Source organism: Acartia tonsa, chromosome 5 (genome assembly GCF_053477335.1).
Source record: "Acartia tonsa isolate MP-2025a chromosome 5, ASM5347733v1, whole genome shotgun sequence".
NCBI classification, from domain to species: Eukaryota; Metazoa; Arthropoda; class Copepoda; order Calanoida; family Acartiidae; genus Acartia; species Acartia tonsa.
The window spans coordinates 35,104,816-35,127,800 of record NC_137264.1 but is presented as its reverse complement, the minus strand read 5'-3'; the positions used below and the strand labels follow the sequence as shown (position 1 = coordinate 35,127,800).

General features: G+C 33.1%; 2 protein-coding genes across 4 annotated transcripts in view; one reads left to right on the top strand and one right to left on the bottom strand.

Moving 5' to 3' along the window:
- Positions 1-22,985, top strand: part of LOC145320122 (uncharacterized) — an 82,129-nt gene that overhangs the window by 50,536 nt on the left and 8,608 nt on the right. The window contains exons 18-19 of the mRNA XM_080162561.1: positions 22,544-22,682; positions 22,920-22,977. Of these exons, the coding sequence (XP_080018687.1) occupies positions 22,544-22,682; positions 22,920-22,977 (197 nt within the window). The remainder of the gene's footprint in view (positions 1-22,543; positions 22,683-22,919; positions 22,978-22,985) is intronic.
- On the bottom strand, positions 1,945-14,889 carry LOC145319353 (uncharacterized). 3 transcript variants are annotated; one of them, XM_080161437.1, is made up of 10 exons: positions 12,367-14,866; positions 11,405-11,461; positions 11,007-11,168; positions 9,840-9,940; positions 9,138-9,249; positions 6,689-6,807; positions 5,408-5,487; positions 4,249-4,384; positions 3,976-4,066; positions 1,945-2,135 (listed from the first exon to the last, which is right to left on the bottom strand). In XM_080161437.1, the coding sequence occupies exons 1-9, from the start codon at positions 12,421-12,423 to the stop codon at positions 3,976-3,978; spliced, it is 915 nt and encodes a 304-aa protein (XP_080017563.1). In that variant the 5' UTR covers positions 12,424-14,866; the 3' UTR covers positions 1,945-2,135. The 3 variants fall into 3 exon arrangements, with proteins under 3 accessions (XP_080017563.1, XP_080017562.1, XP_080017564.1); XM_080161436.1 differs by having other exon boundaries at positions 3,981-4,066; positions 12,367-14,864; XM_080161438.1 differs by lacking the exons at positions 3,976-4,066; positions 4,249-4,384 and having other exon boundaries at positions 12,367-14,889.

The following is a 22,985-nucleotide window of genomic DNA, read 5'->3' as shown; positions in this document are numbered from 1 at the left end:
GCAGGTATAACAAAACTGATTTTAAGCTTTTAATTTTCATTATCTACAGAAAGCTGACTATAATACGATGCAATATATGACTATTAATATACAAAAAATACAACATTTTATACTTTATCACAATAAAAAAAAACAATTATAAACAACATTAACTAGATTTTGAAAATTAAATAAAAAAGGGATAAAAAAGTAAAGCTTTTGATTATGTAAGGTATATTTTTTGTTTTCATCTTTGGGAACTTTTCTTTAGTTTTTTAAAATGAAAAGTTTGATTTGTCCATGTTTTCTAATTAGTTTTTATGTAAACAAGGATGACAGCATCCATAAGTAGCGAAGCTCAGAAATTATGAATGTATATTATGAATATATTTACAATATACCAGTGTCATCCCATATATTTGATGAAATAGGGAAATGACAAAAACTTCAAAATCACGCAACCTTTCAAGAACGAAAAATGAAAAATCTAGGAATCGATCTAGCACCACAATTTATATACAAATCTTTATGAAACTTGATGGAAATATGTAGAATATGAGCATATTCAATCCCTGATAATTTTAGCCGCAAATCCTGAATAGGAATTGAGAAAAGAATAGAAAACCTAAAAATCTAGGAATCGATCTAGCACCCCTATTAATATAAAAATCGTAATAAAACTTATGTAAAATATGTAAAATGTAAATTTAAGCAATTCCTGAAAATTTCAGCCCATTATCTTAAAAAGGAGTTGAGAAAATCAGAAAAACATGAAAATGTAGGAATCGATCTAGCACCCCAAATAACAGACGGATGGACAAAACAATGTATAGATTAGATGTGCATATGTTATAAGAATCTTCACTAAAAATTTCAGCTTTCTATCTTTTATAGGAGCCGAGAAAATCACGTTTCCTCCACTTTGTCTCAGACGGACAGACGGACGGACAGACGGACGGACAGACGGACGGACATTTCGAATTATAGAGTAGCTTCGCTACTAAAAAGTAAATGCAATGTTTACATACCCTGAGACAAATAGTAAAAAAGGTTTGACTGTTTTTTTAACATTTATATAAACAACTATTTCATTATGTAAAACATCAAAAATTAACTCTTTTCATATGAAAATAAGGGTAAAATGATATTTCCATTCCACTTTTTTAAACAAACAATTGAAATTGTACAAAAAAAACCCAAAAAGATATGCATAATTTATATTTTTAGACTAGCAATTATTTCAAACAAACTGGTATATAATCTAAAAGTTCTAAAATTAATTTTATCAAGTAAGGTTACTCTTTTTTGTTTTTGTGATAATTAATCATTTATATAGTTGATATTCTATACATGAGTTTTGTGGTGTGACTTTAACGGATTGGACCAGGTTCATTAAAATTTCACTAAGGGGGGGGTTAATGCAACCATCTCGTAATCAGTGAGCAAATGGCACTTAGAATTCGAATTTCGATCTGAACTTTTGCATGAGTTATCCTTGGTAGGTATATTTTTTCCTAAATCGAACAAAAAGTTGGAAAAGTAACGGCTGGCGGCTCAGCCGTTCAGTCGTTTTTTTTGCGTATTTTCAGGGTAAATCCATCATCAATTATGTAGGAATCAACTTTTTAAACATATTTTTGGTTTAATTCATGTTAAATGATAGCAATAACCATTTTAAAACTTCTAGTACCAACAGCTACCGTCTAGAACCGTTTAATAGCGTTTTGGAGTGGAAAAGAGTATTATGTGGAGATAGGTTTCATGACTAATTTGCAATATAGATATCCAAAAAATGGCAAAACGGCTATCCGCAAGCTGTTAGCCGTTACTTTTCCAACTTTTTGTTCGATTTAGGGAAAATAGACCTATCAAGGATTTACTCATACAAAAGTTGAGATCGAAATTCGAATTCTAAGTACCATTTGCTCACTGATTACGAGATGGTTGCGTTAATCCCCCTCCCCCTTATCGACGGCGGTGTTTTTAACTGTTGTCCGGTTACTAAACACTTCCGCATTTTTTCCAGCGTACTGCATGTCACAAAAACGGCTTCTAAATGCGGCGTTGAATGTTACACTGCCGCCTCCGCCGTTACCACCATGACCGCTACAACATGCGCAGTTGTAGGACACTCCCACGGCCTCTGGTTGGCTTTTCTGAAAAAATATATTAACTATTAATGAATTTTGATTGGTTGGTTCATTAAGTAGAGTTTTTAAACGTTTCAACCAATAATTGTACTCTATAAAAGTGTTAATTTTGTGTCTTAACATTTGGGATGTACATCAATTTATCCGTCATTGTCTTATCCCTTTTAGATCCCTAAGTTTTATATATTATTTATATCAACGTATTATAGACAGCTTTCCTCGGATATTATGCAGATAGTATGACTGAAAACTGGTTCTAATCCAGCGGATATACCATCTCCTTCCTCAACCTTAAATCATATCCTTATAATAAAGTAACAAGATGTCTGTTTGATTATACCAAAGGATCTCGCTAACCCCTGAACTGATATGGTTCTCTTTTACAGGATAGCATCTAAGGACCTAAGGTTCTTTTTTTAGGGGAGGGAAAAGAAAGTAGAAAGGAAAGAGAAAGCGCCCCTAGGACCCCCCCCCCCCCCCCCCAAAAAAAAAAAAAAATATTAGGTCATTAGGCTGTTTATTACACTAGTCCCCAATATTTTATAATTACGTTTTCTTATTTCATGGTATAACAAAGGGGGGAGAGAGAAAGAATATTTACCCCCATCCACTTACAGTTTTAATTTCTTTTAAACTTTCGACGGAAATTTTTGGAGAGTGAATTAACAGGTATCTAGAGGGATGAGACAATGGACGAAAAATTGATGTACAACCCCAATAATATTATAATGATACTCAAAATTTCCCCTTCTTTAGATTAAAATTACTTGTTAAAATGTTTGATCACTCAACTTAATGAATCAATGAATCAAATTGACTAACATCCTCAAAGTTTTTAAGTCAACGAATAAGAAAACTTCGGGGACTAGTGTAATAAACAGCCCATTGTCCCCTATTTCTTACTGATTTTTACTGGTACCCAAACTTTTATATAGATATACACAGACAGTCATTTACCCTGTTACTTTTATATAAAGTGAAACTTGTAGCTGGCTGAAATAACAATTCTCCCCATCCCCTCCCCTCCAACTGGAAAAATTAACTAATAAAGTAAAACTTGTAGCTGGATTAAATAACAATTCTCCCCATTCCTCCCCTCCAACTGGATAAATGAACTAATAAAGTGAAAATTGTAGCTGGCTAAAATAAAATCCCATCCCATCCCACTGGATGAACGAACTTACTAATAAAAGATGTTCATGTTAGCAAACTAATTTTCTCCTGTCATAATATCCACTTATATCCTATTATCATAATCAGGGATCCTAAGGGATAAGACAATAAAGGATTAATTGATATACGCCTTTTATTTATTGATTTAATGCTTGCACACGCTGCTATTTTGTACTACCCTATCAAGAATTATTTAAACGAGATGGTTCCATTAAACCCCCCCCCCCCTTACTTCAGATTTTTTTTACGTTTTTTATGTAAAATTTGCTTTAAAATATTATTAGATCCTTGTCTTGGAGTAAATAGAGGTTTAATTTGTAAAGGGGTAGTTTCACGAAAGGCATATGAAATTAATTTAGTGAACCGCATATTTTTTCCTGGTTAATTAGTTAAACTACATTTATATGGCATATATTTGAAAGAATTTCAATTTTCTACCACGTAGTTTTTAAGATATCAAGACTTGAAAATCGTCTTTTTAAATTGCATATTATGAAAAGAAGATTTTTAAGTTTTAATATTTTCAAAACTACGTGGTACAAAATTGAAATTCTTTCAAATATATGCCATACAAATAAAGTTTAACAAATTAACTAGTAAAAAATATGCTGTTAGCTAAATTAAATTCAAATGTTTAGACACCCCCCCCTCCTCAGGAAGGTTTATAACTGACCTAACCTGAAACTGGATCCCTAACTGGCTCCTTAGGGAACCAATGGTCTCTGTACCTCTGGCGCAACACATCGATCAGGGCATCGTGGAACCTGTAAGTTAAACACAATTTTTTAATGGGACACGGAATAAATAACAATTAAATAACATTAACAAATGAACGGTGTCTTAATCTAAGAAATATACTTGAAATAGAATGCATATGATGTTACGGAGGAACAACGGAATATTAATGAAGTTTGTGCACTAGGTACTATACAAGCTTCTTCCATACCTGTGTCCATTTGTTGTGGTTGTGATGTCAACATGGTGGGTTGTGGTAGGCCAACAAAATTGCCAGCTTCGGTGGTTTTTGATAAGGCTGTGGCAGCGTTGTTTAGGGATTCCATAATGGCCGCACTTAACCCATCCTAAAATTGAATAAAAAGATTTTTAAGAATACATACAAGTTTAATTGTCATTTTTTGGCATTAATGTCAATTTGACATTTACTTAAGTATAGCTTTGAAATTTATCCGGTGGATTAGAACCGGTTCTAAGCAATACTAAAATTTATGTAGACAATTTTCTATAAATAATGAAATAAAATCATAATTGGAATTAATCTTATAAATTTTCATTTTAGTATCCGCGGAAAGATGTCTCAAATACTTGACCAATATGCTCGCAATTTATTTCTCGGCTATATTAATCAATATTCTATGAATAATAAAATAAAATCATAATTGGAAATAATCTTACAAATTTTCATTTTATTATCCGTGGAAAGATGTCTCAAATAACTAGACCAATATTCTTCGCCAAATATTTTTACGCAAATGTGTCAAAACTGTAAATGTAAAAATGTAAAACGTAAAAATCAGATATAGACTCCTTTTTAGAGCAAATATAGAGCAAAAAGTAACCAAGACATTTTTGCAAAGTTTGAAAATCTAAAGAAAATAGTTCTTTTTGCTTTTGATATACATATCAGATAAATGTATAAAAAATTAGTGATCAAAAACTATAAAACAAGTTATAACTTTTTTCAACCCTATCATTGATTAAAATGCACTTTTAGGTTTACTCATTACCAAAGTTGCACATAAAAACTCTTTTTTTAAAAGTTATTAAACAAAATAAATTCAAATCAACAATAAGGCGTTTTTTATAATGCAGTAGGCCATTTTGTAGTTGTTTTTTTGGCATTTATTTTGTTTAATTACTACATAAAAAGAGTTTTTATGCAAACGATTATTGGTCAGTTCGTCTATTCAATAGGATGGGAGGGGAAGAAAAAAGGAAGAGGAAGGTCGGAATCGTTAATTAGCCCGCTACAAGTTTCACTCAATTGGAGAACATTAAAATCTGGTGTAAGATCCAAGTAATTAAGTATCCATTACGTAGAGGTAGGTAACAAATTGTTAAAATGTGCTTATAAATAAGTGACAAACCTGATAGTATAGAACTCAGGGGCACTTCCTTCACCAAGCTTAGAATGTTGGATTCCATCCACACGGAGAACTCCACGCTCCTGAATAAGAAAAAAACATTAATTTCATTATTATACCGTTTTATCGAAAGAGTAAGGGAAAGGGGGGTTCAATGATAAAAACACTTTAGATTAAAAGTATACTTAAGACCTTAAAAGAATTAAACTTTTGGTCGCCTACATGTTTAAAATTCAATAAATGATGGTTAAAAAATTAGGTTGAAAATTACTTTACCCACATTTTAGGTATCTATTTATCTTTCAGTCCACTTTATTTGTAGTCATTTAACCCTTAACGGTCGGGGGGGGGGCGTTGAACGCCCCCCCATCCGGTTTTTTCTATCTCATTTTCTGTGTGTGAAAGATAAAGAGCCCAAACTGCGTGACTTTTTAAGTTTGGGTATGACACATAACCGAGAGTTGGAATTTTTTGAATATCTCCATCCTGGCGGGCACAGGATGCCAGCAAACCTGGCAGGGTCATCCAGGTAAAGAGCAAAAATATTTTTTTGACTTAAAAAAAGCATTTTATCTTACCAAAATACTAAAATATCCTCTAGTAGTACATCCTCATATTAAATACAGGTGTTCAAGTCAATTTCAGGTTCCAGGTATGATCCTGCAGGTCCTGATCCTCCAGGTCTCCAGAAATCTTTAAATGGCTCCTGTGGCCTCAATTTTTTACTTAGAGACTTCAAATTTAAAACTTAAGCTTTTCTTACATGTCTACATAACGTATTAAAATTTCATAAAGATCCGCCGCCGTTTTCCCGCCGACCGCCGACTGCGGCGGCTGGCAGCTGCCAAGTACAGCTGCGGCCGCTGAAATTTATATTTTGATATTTGAAATATAAAATTTACATAAAGATTAACATTTTCTGCAAAAAAAATTTTATTCTAGCCTAAAAATAAAAAAATTACAGCCGTTTAAAATTTTTAAGTAAAAAAGGACCTAAAAACAAAGGTTGTTAAATAAAAGGGTGAAGGAAGCGAAAATTGACCTTGACTTACTTAAGGTCGGAAATTCATCATAACACAGGGGACTTACATAAAAATTTTTAGCCCTCTAGCTCTAATAGGAACTGAGATAACATGGGGGGGCGTTGAACGCCCCCCCCCCGACTGATTAAGGTGCGGCAAGGGGCCCGACTGTAAAGGGTTAATACATCGTTCTTTATTTTCACTTATACTTAAAAACATAAACCTATCAAAACTTGTGAATGTTGATTTTAACTTCTTATACCTTGAAGCACCACAAGCTGAGGGCCTCAGCAAGTTCAAAGTTTCCGCTTGGAACAGGTTTACCATTTCCAGTTTGAATCTCAGCCTGGAAAAACTCGTCAGAGAAGAACTCAAGTGAGCCTGAAAATATTAATTTATAATTTTTAGGCAAATCTTTTTCTATATAGGTATACCTTGATACATGCATAGAATAAGCGTTAGTGAATTAAATCATGTTAGAATCGTCCTTTAACTTTGAAATTTCACAAGAAAAAATATTCTCAAACAATTTCACATCTAATCTTTCAATATATTGGCCAAAAACACTAGAAATATTGTAGTATCTGGAGACTTGTTAGACACAAATCCTCTTTTAGATAAGCTAAGGTTAGGTAGAGATTTTAAAAGTTTTGGTTTATAAAAATTATAGAGTAGCTTCGCTACTAAAAATAAAATCTAATAACACACACTTGTGAAGACAACACAATAGTGAGTACCAATTAAAGAGTAGCGCTGCTACTTGAAATCAGATTTAACTTTTAGACAAATGACAAGATAAATTACCCTTAAACCTTTCAAATGTATTACACATGGAAGGCTTGCCTAACTGTCTTCTATTGTATCGGCCAAAAAAAGTTTATTCATAAGTCAAAACAAAGTTGTACCAAAGTAATTTGTCGCAAAACTTATCTTAGAAAAGCTTTGCCTTTAAGAAGAAAGGTTAAGACCATAAAAGTATTCTACAAGATTTATATTTATGAAATATCAATTTATATTGGTTTTGTCATTCTAAATTTTTATACTCTTTATCAGAAGGAAAATTATTTTCATCTTATATCTTTTAAAGCATAAAAATTATGTCATTATCGAATTGATTGTAACATTTGAGAAAGAAATAATTATGATCAACAAAACAACCCTTTCTAAAGATTAAAATATTGGTTGAAAAGTTTTAACATTGCTAGTTTGTACTACCCAATCAAAAGTTCATTTAAGTTCCCAAAGTTTTTATTTGATCAAACTTAGTCCCTTCCTCCCAAATGAAAGTGAACTAACCTGTCTGATATGCACACTAAGATAAGACGTAGCAAACTCCTTTTTACAATGAGGGCAGGTGTGGTAACCGCCTCGGTTAAATGGCCGTTACCCAAGTTCAAATGACTACGGCAGTGCGAACAGACGTGGACACGTATAATTATAGAGAAGCTGGGCTTCTCTAGCTATCACTAAATAACAAACAGAATCTATTCAGATGTTACTTTATTCAGGGTCTTAAGGTTACTGCTTTATAATACAACAAATAATAAATACACAGATTGGAATAATTAATACTAAAGCAAAATCAATATAACTATACATACATTAATCAAAATAGGCAACAATGATCCCCCATCCCTGGAAAGGGGTGGGGGAACCAAACAATGCAGCTTAGCCATAATGCAGCTGTCAAATCTATCATTAATTTTAAAGCATGGGGAGGGGTCAGGTGGACCCCTTCCCCGGTACTCGGGGGAGGGCCCCCGGCCCTCCTCCGAACCAAGGTCAGGGTTGCCACATAACATGGCTCAGGGTCGCCGAATACCACACAGGGCTTCTTTTCCTTAAAATAACACAGATTAATGAAACATAAAATGTTCTAGACCACCTGAAAAAAAGGTTAGGGGTGGGGGGGGGGGTGGTGAAATTTAAAATTTAATTATATAAATTGTTCTAAAAGCCACAATAATACCCCGAGTAAAAAAGACCTTTTGCTCTAGTCAAAATGACCAGAGCAACATTAAAAATTAATTTTTAAATCCCCCAAAAAAAGTTTATTGGGGACTTAATTCAAATTTTGGCTCTGCAGTCTGATTCTATAGGTGTCCTAGTATATTTATGACACCCCATTTGAAAATAGGTTAAAAACAGTTTAAGAAATTGTTATTTTATCAGAATCAATGTTTAAAAGAGGAGAAAATTGCAAAATAAATGTTTTCCCATTGATTTTCTTTGGATTTGCAAAATGAAGTGGATCAGTACAAAATCAAAAAATATAATTTTTGATTGATACATAAGCATTTTACTCTAAACAGAATCTTTTTGTTTTATCATATGTGTTGCTTTAACAAGTAGAAACAATGTACTGTAAAGCTGTACACTTATGGACTATCATAGACAAATTTAGCAAAATGTAAATTGCATAATGAAGTGGTTCAATGTTTAGTTTTGATAAAAAGATCTATAGTAAGTATAGATGTATACAGATAACTACCTGCCCCCCTTTTCCAAGAACCTTTTTGTCTGCTAGCAAATTATTTTTTCTGTTACTTGGCTGTGTTAATATTCCCGACAATATTGGTTGATTTTTAAAGACCCAATTGTAGGTTGACACAAGGCTCTTGGGATGGGAACATAACAGTTATCTAACCCCTTCCCCCCCTAGTGTTTTACTCTCTAGTTTTGATTTACATTTTCATATTGAGATTTTTTACCTGGTTACGGGTAGAAAGTGGTTTTGGTGTGGTTGCTCCACCCATTTCTCCGCCATCCGTGGGGGGTCCTCTTATTCCTGGGGGCGGGCCGGTAGCCACGCTATTACGGGGACTGTTCCTGTATTCATTTGTGATTTTCAAACATTTTTATTTCATGAGCAATTTTGTGTAAATCATACCTATCTATAATTAAAGAAATGTTGTTTAATCTTTTTCTCAAAGTACCTTGTATGTTTAGTTCAAATTTACTCCCATCCTATTGTGTATGAAATAGATTAAAAGCAGGGGGTGGGGGCCAATAATTTTCTTCTAATGCTTTAGGGCACTGGATCTATTGGCCCCGCAGGGGTTAGCAATAGCAGGGGCGTCCAAGCTTTTTATTTTGGGGGGGGTAAAAAAATTTATTCCCCCCAAAATTTTTACCCCGGGGGTAAAATTTTTGGGGGGGGTAATTAAAATTTTATTAAATATATAGTATTAAAAATGCGCCCCCAAAATTGTTTGGTGGGGGTAAATACCCCCTCCTAAATGGTTGGGGGTGCCTACGGCTCCCCCAAAATCGTTTGGGGGGGGTAATCGCCCCATTACCCCCCCCTTGGACGCCTATGAGCAATAGGTATTTAAAAAAAACAGAATTTGGTACATTTGAACATATCATAATTCAAAGATTATTGCTGAATCATTAAATCAAATGTATGAAACCCATTCCTGTCATGCTGATTAGGGGTAGGTCCAGTGGAATCTCTGGGACTGATGGACGGCCGCTGGTCATGAGGACGGCTGCCAGACTGCCGTCCGCTGTCCTAGATAGGCAATTAACATTAATAATATGGTGAAATGCAGCAAAAACAGTGATCCTCACTTTAATATATTTTCAGGGGTGTATATTCTGCAAATGAAATTTGATCCTGATAAAAAGGGAGGGGGGAAGGAAATAAAAAATATGTTAAAGGGGGGCATACAGAAGAAATAAGCAGTCATGAAAACATTTTTCCATTTTTATTAACCCTCCATGATGGAAAAAAAACAAGAAAAACAAATAAGAGGGGGGGAAAATGGATAATATAAAGAGTACTAGAAATATTTCTTTTTTCCCCCTCCTTGGGGGGGGGGGAATAGGAGGGAAAATAATCAAATATTTTGCAGCAGGGAAAAATAAATCTTGTGCAGAATATACACCTCTGAAGTACATATTTACCGAATCAAACTCTATATTGATGTTTGATTCGGTAAAATTCTGAATTGTAAGGAAGAAAGAATAAATGATGTGGCAACTCTAGAAATAAAAACTTTACCTGTTGGTCATTGCCCATTGCCGGTGAGGCGTTTATGCTGACCGTCGGGGGAGCGTTGGAAGGCAATAAAATTGGCGGCGCATTTTTATCCGAAGTTTTCAGTTTGAAATTACTTTATAAGCTCAGAAATCTCCTAAAAATATTCTATATGAAAATATTACTACAAAAAATTTTGGTACTTTTCTTGAATTATGATTATAATAATATATTGTGTCCAAATCTGTCGACCAATAATTTTATTATACATGTGCTTTTGTTTGTCATGTTGTGAGAAAATTTAAAACCCAGCATGGCTAATAATCGTAGTAATAATTTTTATTTAACCTTTTTAGCCTCAAACTTATTAGAGGGGAGTGAGGTTTTTTTCATACTAGCGGCAGCACCACTAGCATCTATGGGCTCAATATTTGAAAAGTGAAAGGAAACCAAACTTAAATCTCTAATAGCCTAAAACCATCCCGAGACCTTAGAGAAGCTTCCCTTGAATGGAAAACTAAATCTGTTCAGTAGTTATTGATATCTTAGGCAAAAGACAAAAAAACCTAATACTTTATGCAATAGGATGAATTGCTACCTTCGTTTTATCCTGTTGTTTGCGTCTACCCCCCTCCCTCTGGGGTAGGCCGTCTGTGATACCTCTCATGGAGTCTGGACCGTTGTTGTTTGTGCCCGGGGACTGGTTGCTGTCACCGTCAGACTTCTGGCGGTCGTGGTCTTGCGGGGGCAGGGGAAATACCTGAAGTATTGAATAAATAGTTATTTATCAAATTGTATTATAAACAGCTTTCCGCAGAGATAAAATGTACAATTATAAAATTAAAACCTTTTTTAGCCCCAACGGAGGCATGGGCAAAAAAAATTATTTTAATCTTATGATTGTACATTTACATTATTCGTAGAAAACTGGATATAATTTTAGTATTGATGAGAACCGTTTCTAATCCACTGGTTTCAAATGAAAATATTAAATACCTTTTCAATGGATTTCCTATCATCCCTTGTAGAGTCCTGTGAGCTGCCGGGCCGATCCTGGAACAAAAAATTGAATGAAGAGCCTTGCCTAACACTTTATAAAAGTGAAGCTTTTCTATAATTAGGGTTGGTCCGTCCGTACGTCTGAGATGGATAGCTTTTTTCGTTAATCTTTAGGCATGTTAGAATTATCCTATTGATTTCAAACTTTGCATGGTGATTCCTGTAGTAGTTAGGTATGATTTAGAAAGCATAGCAACTCTATAATCATTACCATAATGTCAGTAAGTCCATTTTAAACATGTTGACTTTTTAATTTTTTAACAACAAATTTTTATGTGATATGATTGTCCAATTGTTCTGATTTTTTGTTTACTGATCCTGTAACAACAAAGAAGCAAACCAACTCTATAATCAAGTCCTAAAAATGTAAGTATGTCCATAAACATTATCCTGTATCAAGCAGTTTTTCAACAAAGGGATAGTTTCACAAAAGGCGTTTGAACTTATTTATTGAACTGCATATTTTTTCCTGGTTAATTGGTTAAACTACATTTATATGGCATTTATTTGAAAGAATTTAAATTTTCTACCACATAGTTTTTAAAATATCAAGACTTGGAAATCGTCAGTTAAATTGCACATATCACAAAAAGACGATTTTCAAGTCTTGATATTTTAAAAACTACGTGGTAGAAAATTTAAATTGTTTCAAATATATGCCATATAAATATAGACAAACCTATTAACTAGCAAAAAATATGCGGTTCACTAAATTAAGTTCAAATGCATTTCGTGAAACTACCCCTTTGGATTAATCCGACAATAATTTGAGAATCCTATTATATGCAATGTGCATAATGCATCAGATCACTATCCCTGATTATTATTAATCTATCTAAAAAAAATCATTCAGTTTATAAACAGAACAACCATAAATTCAAAATTTTATTTCAACTCACCTTGTTGCCAAGGACCATAATCTTGACAGTGGAGTTACTACCGCCAACTCCCCCCATCTTGGATCCACCACCACCACCCTGGGCCAGTGGATAAATAAGTTTTGGAAAAAAAATGCAGCATAACAAGCTAATAAGGGGGGAAATAAATTGAAAAACATTAAAGTTGGAACAGTAAGGTCTGGCAGCTCTGACGTTTAGTCGTTTTTTTTGGCTTCAAATTATGTGAAATGATACCAAAAACCATTTTATAGATTTCTACTACCAGCAACTACCGGCTAAAACCGTTTGAAAATGTTTTGGAGGGGCAAAGAGTATTATGTGGAGATAAGTTTTGTAATGGATTTGCCCTAAATATAACCAAACAAGGATGACAACATCCATAAAAGCGAAGCTTTGAAACAGTAGGACAAACAGACATTAACACTTTTATTATGTCAGAACTGAATAATCAGAATAAAAATGTATAAGAGTCGAAGCAATATTGTAAGTAAATTTGTTGAAAAACTGCTTGATACAGAATAATGTTTATGGACATACTTCCATTTTTAGGACTTGATTATAGAGTTGCTTCGGTTATAGTATTGTTCTTTGTTGTCCCAGGAATCAATGTACCAAAAATCAGATCAAACGGATAATTAGATCACATAAAAAATTGTTGTTAAAAAAGTAGAAAAATGTTTAAAATGGACGTATGGACATTCTGGTAATGATTATAGAGTTGCTATGCTTTCTAAATCGTACCTAACTACTACAGGAATCATCATGCAAAGTTTGAAATCGATAGGACAATTCTAAAATGCCTAAATTAACGAATAAAAGCTAACTATCTCAGACGGACGGACGTACGGACGGACAGATGTACGGACGGACGGACGTACGAACGTACGGACTGACGTACGGACGGACGGACGGACCGACCCTAAAACTAATCGTTACAAACAGACAGACGGCAAGACCATGTGATTAAATAATTATGAGAACAATCACTTTTCTTAAAACTAGCGTTTGCGCCCCTAGCATCTAGGGCCTAGGGGCTCTATATTCGAAGTGATATGGAAGGGGAGAAAAATAGCTTAAAACCATACCCAGGCTTATTTATAAAAATAAAATAGTCAAAAACCATCTCAGGGCCTATAAGAAGCTTCCCTCTAAAGGAGAACCATATCGGTTCAGTGTTAAGCGAGATCCTTCGCTACAAACAAAAAAGCTTAGTACTTTATATTATACATAGGACTAGCGGCTACGCCCCTAGAGGCCTCTAGTGGCACTTTAAATGTTTTTGTTTGTTAAAGGTAATTTTTTATGTACGATACCACCTTATTTGACGCTGAAGTCTCCCAGATTTTAAGAAAATTTTAAATTTTTTTGTCATTTCTTTTGGGAGGTTGGTAGTACCCTCCCCCAAAATAGTTAAAAACCTTCCAAGGACATATGAGAATCTACCCTGTTAAGGAGAACCCGATCGGTTTAGCGGTTAGCGAGATCCTTCGGTACACACAGACAGACAAACATCCTGTTACTTTAGTATTAAAATATCTAAATAATGCATTTCTAAAATAATTTTAATATTTACAACAAAGAAGGTGTATCAACTATTTTTTTTATAGCTAGCCGGTTCTTTTAGTAAGTAGTAGATGTAAAATTTTTCATAGAATTCAGATATGCAATCGGTTTTTTTGTAGACCTCTTATTTTTTAAGTAATTTAAGTTTAAAAAAAAAAAAATTAAGTCGATTTTAAGGTACTAAAATGCAACAAAAAAAAGAAAGAAAATGGTCATTATGAACAAAAATAGTAAGATCTTTAATTTGACACCTTACTTTTTCAATTCTGTCAGGTAATTATTGAAAAAATCGATTTTTTTAAACCCACGAGAATAAAAACTTTGAACTTAATTTTATTATTTCACAAATAAAAAAATATGGGTTCATATATACCATTAGAATCAGAAAAATATTACGAATCCATTGTAAGCAAAATTGAAAAAAAAAGTTTACAATATAGTATATAAACTACAATAAAAGGAATTATATGAAAATATCATATTATGTTGTACAGGCAACGTCTTAATTCTTCAATTGAGTATAAAAATGGGAAGGGGGTAAAGAGGGGGTAAAGAGGGGGTAAAAAAGGGAAAACAATAGTGTTGTCTGAACAAAAAAAATAATTGGCCATTTCTGTAATTTTTTAATTTTTTAATTTTTTTCAATTTTGCTTACAATGGATTCGTAATATTTTTCTGATTCTAATGGTATATATGAACCCATGTTTTTTATGTCTGTTTGAGAAAATATTTAGGTCTAAAGTTTTTATTATACCGAGGTTAAAAAAATAGATTTTTTCAATAATTACTCAACAGAATTTTAAAAGTAAGGTGTCAAATTAAAGATCTTACTATTTTTGTTCTTACTGACCATTTTCTTCTTTTATTTTGTTGCGTTTTAGTACCTTAAAACCGACTTAATTATTTTTTTAAAAAACTTAAATTACTTAAAAAATAAGAGGTCTACAAAAAAACCGATTGCATATTTGAATTCTATGAAAAATTTTACATCTACTACTTACTAAAAGAACCGGCTAGCTATAAAAAAAAAAGTTGATACAACTTCTTTTAAAATTGTTATGAAAATTATAACACGCCCCTTTAACTATAAAAACAAAAATACAAATAAAGATCAGCTGTTGATCTTTGATCAGCAATGAAAATTGAAGATTTAATTTATTTAAAAAGTAGCAAAAAAAAATAATTTTGTTACAAACGAAGGAAGCAAATACGTTTTTTTTAAATTATTGATTGTTTTTATGATTTTTAATATTTTTTTAAAGCATTAAAATTGTTAATTTTAAAATAAGTTGTTAATTTTATTACTATCAACTCTTACTATTTATATGACGTAATTAGAACTTGTGCCGCAAAAATTATACAAAATTGGGACAGTTTCCTTCTCGTCCTTTTAATCATTAATGGCTATAAACATTAATTGCTTAGAAAGGTGTTTCTATTACAACATTTGCAGCTTAAAGGAATATGTATATGTTTAGAATAAAATTCATTCAGAAAAAACTTATAAAGATTTAAAGGGTCACTCCATATGATTCTATTAATGTTTTTTTTGTTTATCTTTTCTGAAAGCTAAAAACTAGAAACTACAACGTGAAAACTTTTTGGTTGCATGAAATATGAAGAACAAGGAGGTCTAAACTTTTTTCTTAAAGTGGTTAAAATGAGGGGTTTCAAAGGGTTGAGGGGGTTATCAGTTGTATTTTTCAAATTTTGAGGTGGGTAAAATAAAGAGTTTAAAAGTTTGGGGGGGGGGGGGAGTGAAAGTCCTTTTAACTCCCCACCCCCTTGGACGTCTGAGATGAAGGTAAACTTTAAAGCCAATTGCCTTTTCCCGTCTTAATTTTGAAGCCCTATAATTAGTATTTGTATAAAATGTTTCTAATTACTCTAAATGATTAACTTTTATCAGCCAACAAATTTAAACTCTTTTTGCACTTTATAAAGCACAAAAAAATAAACAAGGATAGTCTGATTACTAAGTAGCATAGCATTAATAAAATTAAAATAAATAGAATATCAAGGGATTTTACTTCTTTATATTAATCTATTGTCTATTAATTACTCGACTGTTTTTTTCCTTGTTAATTGTCAAATTGAAATGATTATACAAATTTTTTCCTTGAAGTTCAAAAGCCAAAACATTGTCTCTTTATTTTTAATGTTTATACTGCTGATTTTACTTATATATCTTATTGGTGCGCTACTTATGAACTTAATTGTCATCGGTTTCTATAAACATAAACATTTGACATATTTAAACTTAAAGGTAATAGAGAAAAATGCTAGAGTAGCTTCGCTACTAAATAGTACAGTACGATAAAAAAAGATAATTGAAAGGGAGAGTAAACCAAGATACAGTGCAGAAAGAAACAGACAGTAAGATAAAGAGAAAGGGACAGACACACAGAAAAATGAGAAAGGAGAGCGAAAGATAAGTAGATAAGTACAGAGAGAAAGAGAACACAGTAATAGTGTCTAACTGATTATGACGTAACAAAAAAAATAGCCAATGAGAGGCCACTATAAATTTTATCATTGGTCAATAACGGCCTCTCATTGGCTAATTTTTTTTGTTACGTCATAATCAGTCAGACACTATTACTGTGTTCGAGAAAGAAATAGAATAAAATAGAGAGATATGTAGGAGTAGGAGAGAAGAGAGTGAGAGACAGAGAAAAACAAAATACCGAGAAAAAAGAAAAAGAGAAAAAGAAAGTTAAGTACAGAGAGAGAAAGAAAGAGGGAAAATAGAGAGAGATATAGGAGAAGAAGAAAAGAGAGGAGAGGAGAGAGAAGATAGAGACAAAGAGAGAGAGACAAAGAGACAGAGAAAGAGAGTGAGAAATCTAGATAATAAAGTTGTAAAGGAAGTAAAGGATCTCGGAAATAGCTGGTCCAATTAAGCTATGCTTTGTCGAAAAACTTTAATTATATATTAGGGTGGCTTTGGGCCATTTTTCTACCTTCTGTAGATCCCCTACAGGTTAGGGGCACAGCAACTTTTAGATAAAATATTGCAAGGGGAGTAGGGAGAGATAAATTCATCAACATTCCTGGTAAATTACCAATTAAAATGATTAAAAACTGATATTTCTCTGACGCAGTATAAACCCACTGAAGACTTAACTTTTTTACAAAAGAAGTATATAAACTTTTAAAAATGATTTTTTATAAATAAACTAGCCGCTTCGCCCCATGCCTCTACGGCAAGAAAAGTGGGGGAGGTCAGGAAAATAGCCTAAATCAAACTTAAGACATTTATAATGCTTCCCTGAAAAGTACAACCTATTCAGACCAGTAATTTCATAGATCTTTAGCTTCAAGTAAAAACCTTAATACTCTATATTATATAGATAATATTGGCTTAACCTCGAGCTTCAAGGGGATTCACAATCAGTTTAAAAAAGCCTGCATCTGGCCGAAAATCAATAAGAAGCTTCCTTAAAGGGAGAAATATATTTATCAAGCCGTTGCCGAGTTTTTAAGATACAGACAGACAAGAAATGCTTGTTACTCAACAAATGGATGACTTTCATTGTACTTTTAACAATTTTATGATAGAAATTTGATCTTATTCAATTGAAATTTCATAGCTTTCGTGTCACTTTACCGACGTTATAAGGCAGAAATCTGCACAAAAAAAAGTTAGTTCTCACTTCTTTTATTGGTCTGATAAAGAATTTGCTAGTTGGGTTTTAAATGATTATTTTTTGCACACATTTTTTATTTGCAGAGCTACTCAGCAAACTCTGGCGTTATTTGGTCTAAATAGTTCGTAACGGATAGCTATGACTTTAGATTTGGACATGTTAGAAGTGTACTATTGTTATTGAACTCGGTATTATGATTCCTGAGATAGTAAGATACCATGAATTATTATTGAGAAAGCGTAGTAACTCTACAATCCTCACCAAAAATTCTGTAAAGCCATCTTTTGTTGACTTTTTTTATGTATTTTGATTTAAATTTTTTTACATTATATGGTTGTTCTATTACCAGGATTTTTAAAAAAAAAAAATGGTTCTTAGGGCGACTAGGCTCCATTCTAATCAAGCCTTAATACGTTTGACCGTCTAATTATTATGCTTCGCTCCTTTATGGATCTTGTCATCCTTGTTGTTATCATAGAAAGGGAGGATAAAAAAAAGAGAGAAGGATATAATCATTTAATTTCTTTTAATGTTATTTTATTGCGACTCTTTAAATTTAAAGAGTAAAGCTACTCTATGTTTAAGTCAATTATTTGGTCCTAGGACAAACGCAGGAGTCCCAAACGTCGGAGTGGACAAACACAGGAGTGGACACTTAACCTAACCTAACCTAATTTAAACCATATCGCTTTTTTAAATGCCAAACCCCTGCTGGGGGCATATTTGTATATTCATATCTTAACCTAACCTGTATAGAAATACTTACTCAAATTAATATTTTAACACTCCTGCGTTTGTCCACTTCGATGTTTGGGACTCCTGCGTTTGTCCTGGAACCAATTATTTATTGTTCAATACTAACGTTAGCTGAGTTATCTATACTATTTATTTTCCGTTCAGGTCTTTTTAACCTCACAACCGATTGAGATCACTATTTAAAGGAAGCTTCGTTTTGATCTTGGGATGGTTTTAGGCTATTTTTCTTCTCCCTTACTCACCCTATGAATTAAGACCCACTAAAGACATATATGCTAACATGCAGTTACTTTATATAATTTTGGTTTGAATCTTGTTATCCTTGTTTTTGTGTTATATAATGTAGGGTGGAGAGAATGAGGGGGCGTTGTTAATTGAAAAAAAGTCGTGGATGAGTTTTAAATCTTTTTCCCCTTTGAACACCTTTTTATACCCATCAGGAATAAAGGGCTAAGCATATTTAACTTCTTATTGAAGTTGTATTCCATCTCTTTATAGTGTAGTGTTGCCATGAAAGGGCAGTATGTAAAATTATGTCTTTTTTCCCTTTAAAGACCTTTGGGTCTAGTCACAGTAGCTTTTGTTAGGTTATTTTAGGTTAGGTTAGGTTAGGTTAAATTGGGTTAAGTGATTGCCCTGCACGGTTAGGCAATTGGCCTTGCAGTGGCTAGAAATAGGGGAAAAGCTACTGTGAAAATACAAAGAAACGCCCCTTAAGAGGCGTTGTCACGAAATGAACTATAACCGACCTTTTTATACCAGTAATCAAGCAAATTTAATTTTTTTGGCTTTAGTATGAGGAATAACTAAATTTAAATGATACATTTTTAAGCATACACGTCTGTGGTGAGGGTGGAAATACCCCCCTAAATCTTTTAAACTCCTCTTTTCACTCCCTCAAAATAAAAATAAAAATAAAAATATATATATAAGATTACCCTCCTCAAACCTTTGAAACCCCCTTCAAAAAGGCTTGGACATCCTTGGTTTTTAAGTCTTTTTGCCTTTCTTAAGAACCCAGCTTCCTTTTAAAAAACATTCCATCGACAATAAAGTTTTGATAAAAGGAAATCAAAGTGTAGCAAATTTTAAAAAGTATTCGTGATAATCAAATAATTTTTAGTTTTGTAATCGTGAATATTAAATACATTTTTATTTTGAATGTTTTTTTTGCATAATACACCCTAACATAAAAAACAAGGTCGATTACGTCCATTATCAGCAAGAGAGAGAGAGATAGAGATAGAAAGAGAGATAGATAGATAGATAGATAGATAGATAGATAGATAGATAGATAGATAGATAGATAGATAGATAGATAGATAGATAGATAGATAGATAGATAGATAGATAGATAGATAGATAGATAGATAGAGAGAGAGAGAGAGAGAGAGAGAGAGGTTGAGAGAGAGGTTGAGAGAGGTTGAGAGAGAGAGAGAGAGAGAGAGAGAGAGAGAGAGAGAGAGAGAGAGAGAGAGAGAGAGAGAGAGAGGTTGAGAGAGAGGTTGAGAGAGGTTGAGAGAGGTTGAGAGAGAGAGAGAGAGAGAGAGAGAGAGAGAGAGAGATAGATAGATAGAGAGAGAGAGAAACTTTCCCACTTTAAAAAAAGAGAGAAAGTAAGATAGAAAAAAAGAAGAGAGAGATTGATAAACAAAAGCTATTGAAATAATGAATCTAAGTTTGTTTTATTGTAAATTTAATTTCCCTATACTCTTAAAAATTTTGACAAGTATCTGACTTAGCAGCAGTTTAAGAATTAGCTGACGCGTTTACACTTTGTAGTCTTAGATTACGTATGTTAATGTTGCCATTGATTAAAACATGATTTTCAAATAATTTTGTATTGCCAATTTTACATCAAGTTTCACCCCTATAGCTCTAGCACAGTTGGGTAATAGATAATTTTATCGTTCTTTTCAACCTAAATTAAACGCTTTTACTGTAGCTGTACTGAAATCATAACATAATTTTTAGAATAGCGTTAAATAGTAGATAAATTATTTGCCAAAATAAATAAAAGTATTTACTAAATAATCGAAAAATTAGCTTTTTTAAGGCATGACGATGATTTTTGAAAACAGTAAAAGTGTCTGACTATGACGTCAGAAAAAATTAACAACTAACCAATGAGAGGCCGCTATATATTTTACCATTGTGAATACTGGCTTCTCATTGGTTAATTGTTAATTTTTTCTGACATCATAGTCAGACACTTTTACTGTGGCCTGATTTTTCAGCAAAGACTACTTTGATCATAATCCTGAGGTGGATCCTAAAAAAAAACTTTTTGGCTCGCTGGCTCACTAAAATCAGTGAGACTATTTGTCTATATGTGTCGATAAGGCCGGTGAGATGCCATTTTTCCACAATTTTAATTAAGTTTACTGTTGGTCCATGTCAGGTTTTAGGCTATTTATGGGTGGAGGGTATTTCGACAACACCCTCCTTCTCTCCCTTCTTAGAGAATCTTTTAAAAAAAGTATGGTTTACTCTCTTCTGTAGATAAGAGCCTAGAGAAAGAGCTAAGCCACAAATATTGTAAAGAGAGACAAAGTAGGTTGAACCTCCCAACTCAAATTGAAAACATAAACACAACCCACATTTAGACTATTTTCTAATTAACTTTTTTAACAGCAAAGCTTTTCTTCAATTATATTCTGAACTTTACCAACCATGAGGCAAGAGGGGATAAATTGATGTACAATGTACATCTCTGATTACGTTTAACATAATTAACCCCTCTGAACATTAAAATTATTGTAGGAAAAAGTTTAAACATTGAGTGTTTGCACTATGAAATTAAGATTTATTAAAAGCATACAAAGTGTTCAAACCAACTAATGAGAAAATGTATCTTTTAAACTTTCAATTGAAAACCAAAAGCTAAAAAACGGTGATCGTTATCGTTAAATTAGAATCGCAGCTAGTGAACATAATTTAACCGGCCTTGTTTTATATTAAAGTTATTATGTTACATAATGACTGATAAACTATTTGCAGCAAAAGTCGCTCAATTATTTTAGAAAGTCTAGATGATCAATCCCTTTATTGCACTAATAGGAACTCAGAGTAGGATCAATCTGACATGATTATTAGTTAGAAAGTGTGCATGTTTTGATTCGAAAGGGTAGTCAACACAATTTCGGCGTTCGAATTGTATTGAATTAAATGAGACTAAATATAACCAAAAACTTATCTTTTACAACGAATTCCAATATAAGTTGGACTTACCATCTAGGGTAATACATCTATTATTTACTGTCGATATAAATATTTTGATCATAAAGTATTCTGGTATTTACACTAGGGTTGGGCCGGATAACCGGTTTGGCCGGTTATCCGGCCGGATACCGGATATTAAAACTATCCGGTTACAGGATATCCGGCTGATTTTTGATGCCGGATATCCGGTTATCCGGCAATTTGCCGGATATCGAACGTTGGCCAGATTAGAAAATCAGCCGGATATCCGGTATCCGGTATCCGGCCAAAAAAGTATCCGGCCCAACCCTAATTTACACACGGATGGAAGGACAGATGATAAGCTTAATTGGTCATCTTTAACAGGGACGAAAATGTCTACTGGTTGAAATGCTTTTTGATTTATAATGCATCTACATTGGTTGAACAAAACCAAAGTAAATCCTTATAATAAAATAACAGGATGATTGTGTGTCTGTACCGAAGGATATATTCTATATTTTTAACTAGCGGCTACGCCTCTAGAGACCTCTAGTGGCACTTAATGTGTTAAAATAGTTTTAAACCTCCTTTGTACCTATAAGAAGTCACATTGTAAAGGAGAACCATATCGGATCAGTAATTAGCAAGATCCTTCGTTACAGATAGACACACATTTAGACATCCTGTTACTTTAACATAATTATGACATTTCTTTTATTCCTGATAGTTGCAAAATCACATTAAAAAAAATGTTAATGACTAATCAAGAGCGACACCTTTAAATAAATTGATTATTGCATCTCTATCATTAGTAACTGCTATTAAAAGAGCAATTATCAAAACATTATCATGAAAGATATGCTTAAAATGACTGTTATATAACAAACGACAGAAATCCATAAGAAGCGCAGCAACACAGAGCAAAAATTATTTATATTTATTAAAGTACTTTTGCTAATATAAAATCTTTCTATTCAAAAATGTATTTTCAAAATCGCATCTATCAATTCTGAATTATTTTCCAGGGAGGGTTGTAGTGCCTCGCCGCAGCTCTATCTCAGAAGCTGAACAACAGCAGCAAGGGGCAGTGGGAGGAGGAGCGGCAGAACTGGTATCACTGGGTGCTGCAGAATCAGCTGTTCTTGAGGCCGGCTTAGAATCCAGGGATGTAGCAATTTTTAGTTTTTTTAAATATTAAACTATTAAAAAGGTTCCAAGGTGAGATAGGACAACGGCACAACATACACAACCTTATTGCACAAAAAAAAAACAATGTGGGGGGAGGATTAATTTATTGATAAACCTGCAAATAGATCAATTCTTATTCTTTAACCTTTAATAAAATAACCCAAGTAAAAATCATTAAACAATAGTACAAAAAAAAAGTTGCGCTATCTTTAGTGATGCTATTTCCAGTACAATATCCAGAGAAATGTACAACCTTCTTCTATCCATCCAGGTAAATTA

Coding starts and splice junctions, on each gene's coding strand:
- LOC145319353 (XM_080161436.1), bottom strand. CDS start 12,423: ATGGGGGGAGTTGGCGGTAGTAACTCCACTGTCAAGATTATGGTCCTT. Junction 11,462..12,366: donor TTATGGTCCTTGGCAACAAG/GTGAGTTGAAAT, acceptor TTTTTGTTCCAG/GATCGGCCCGGCAGCTCACA. Junction 4,067..4,248: donor ACCACAACAAATGGACACAG/GTATGGAAGAAG, acceptor TTTAACTTACAG/GTTCCACGATGCCCTGATCG.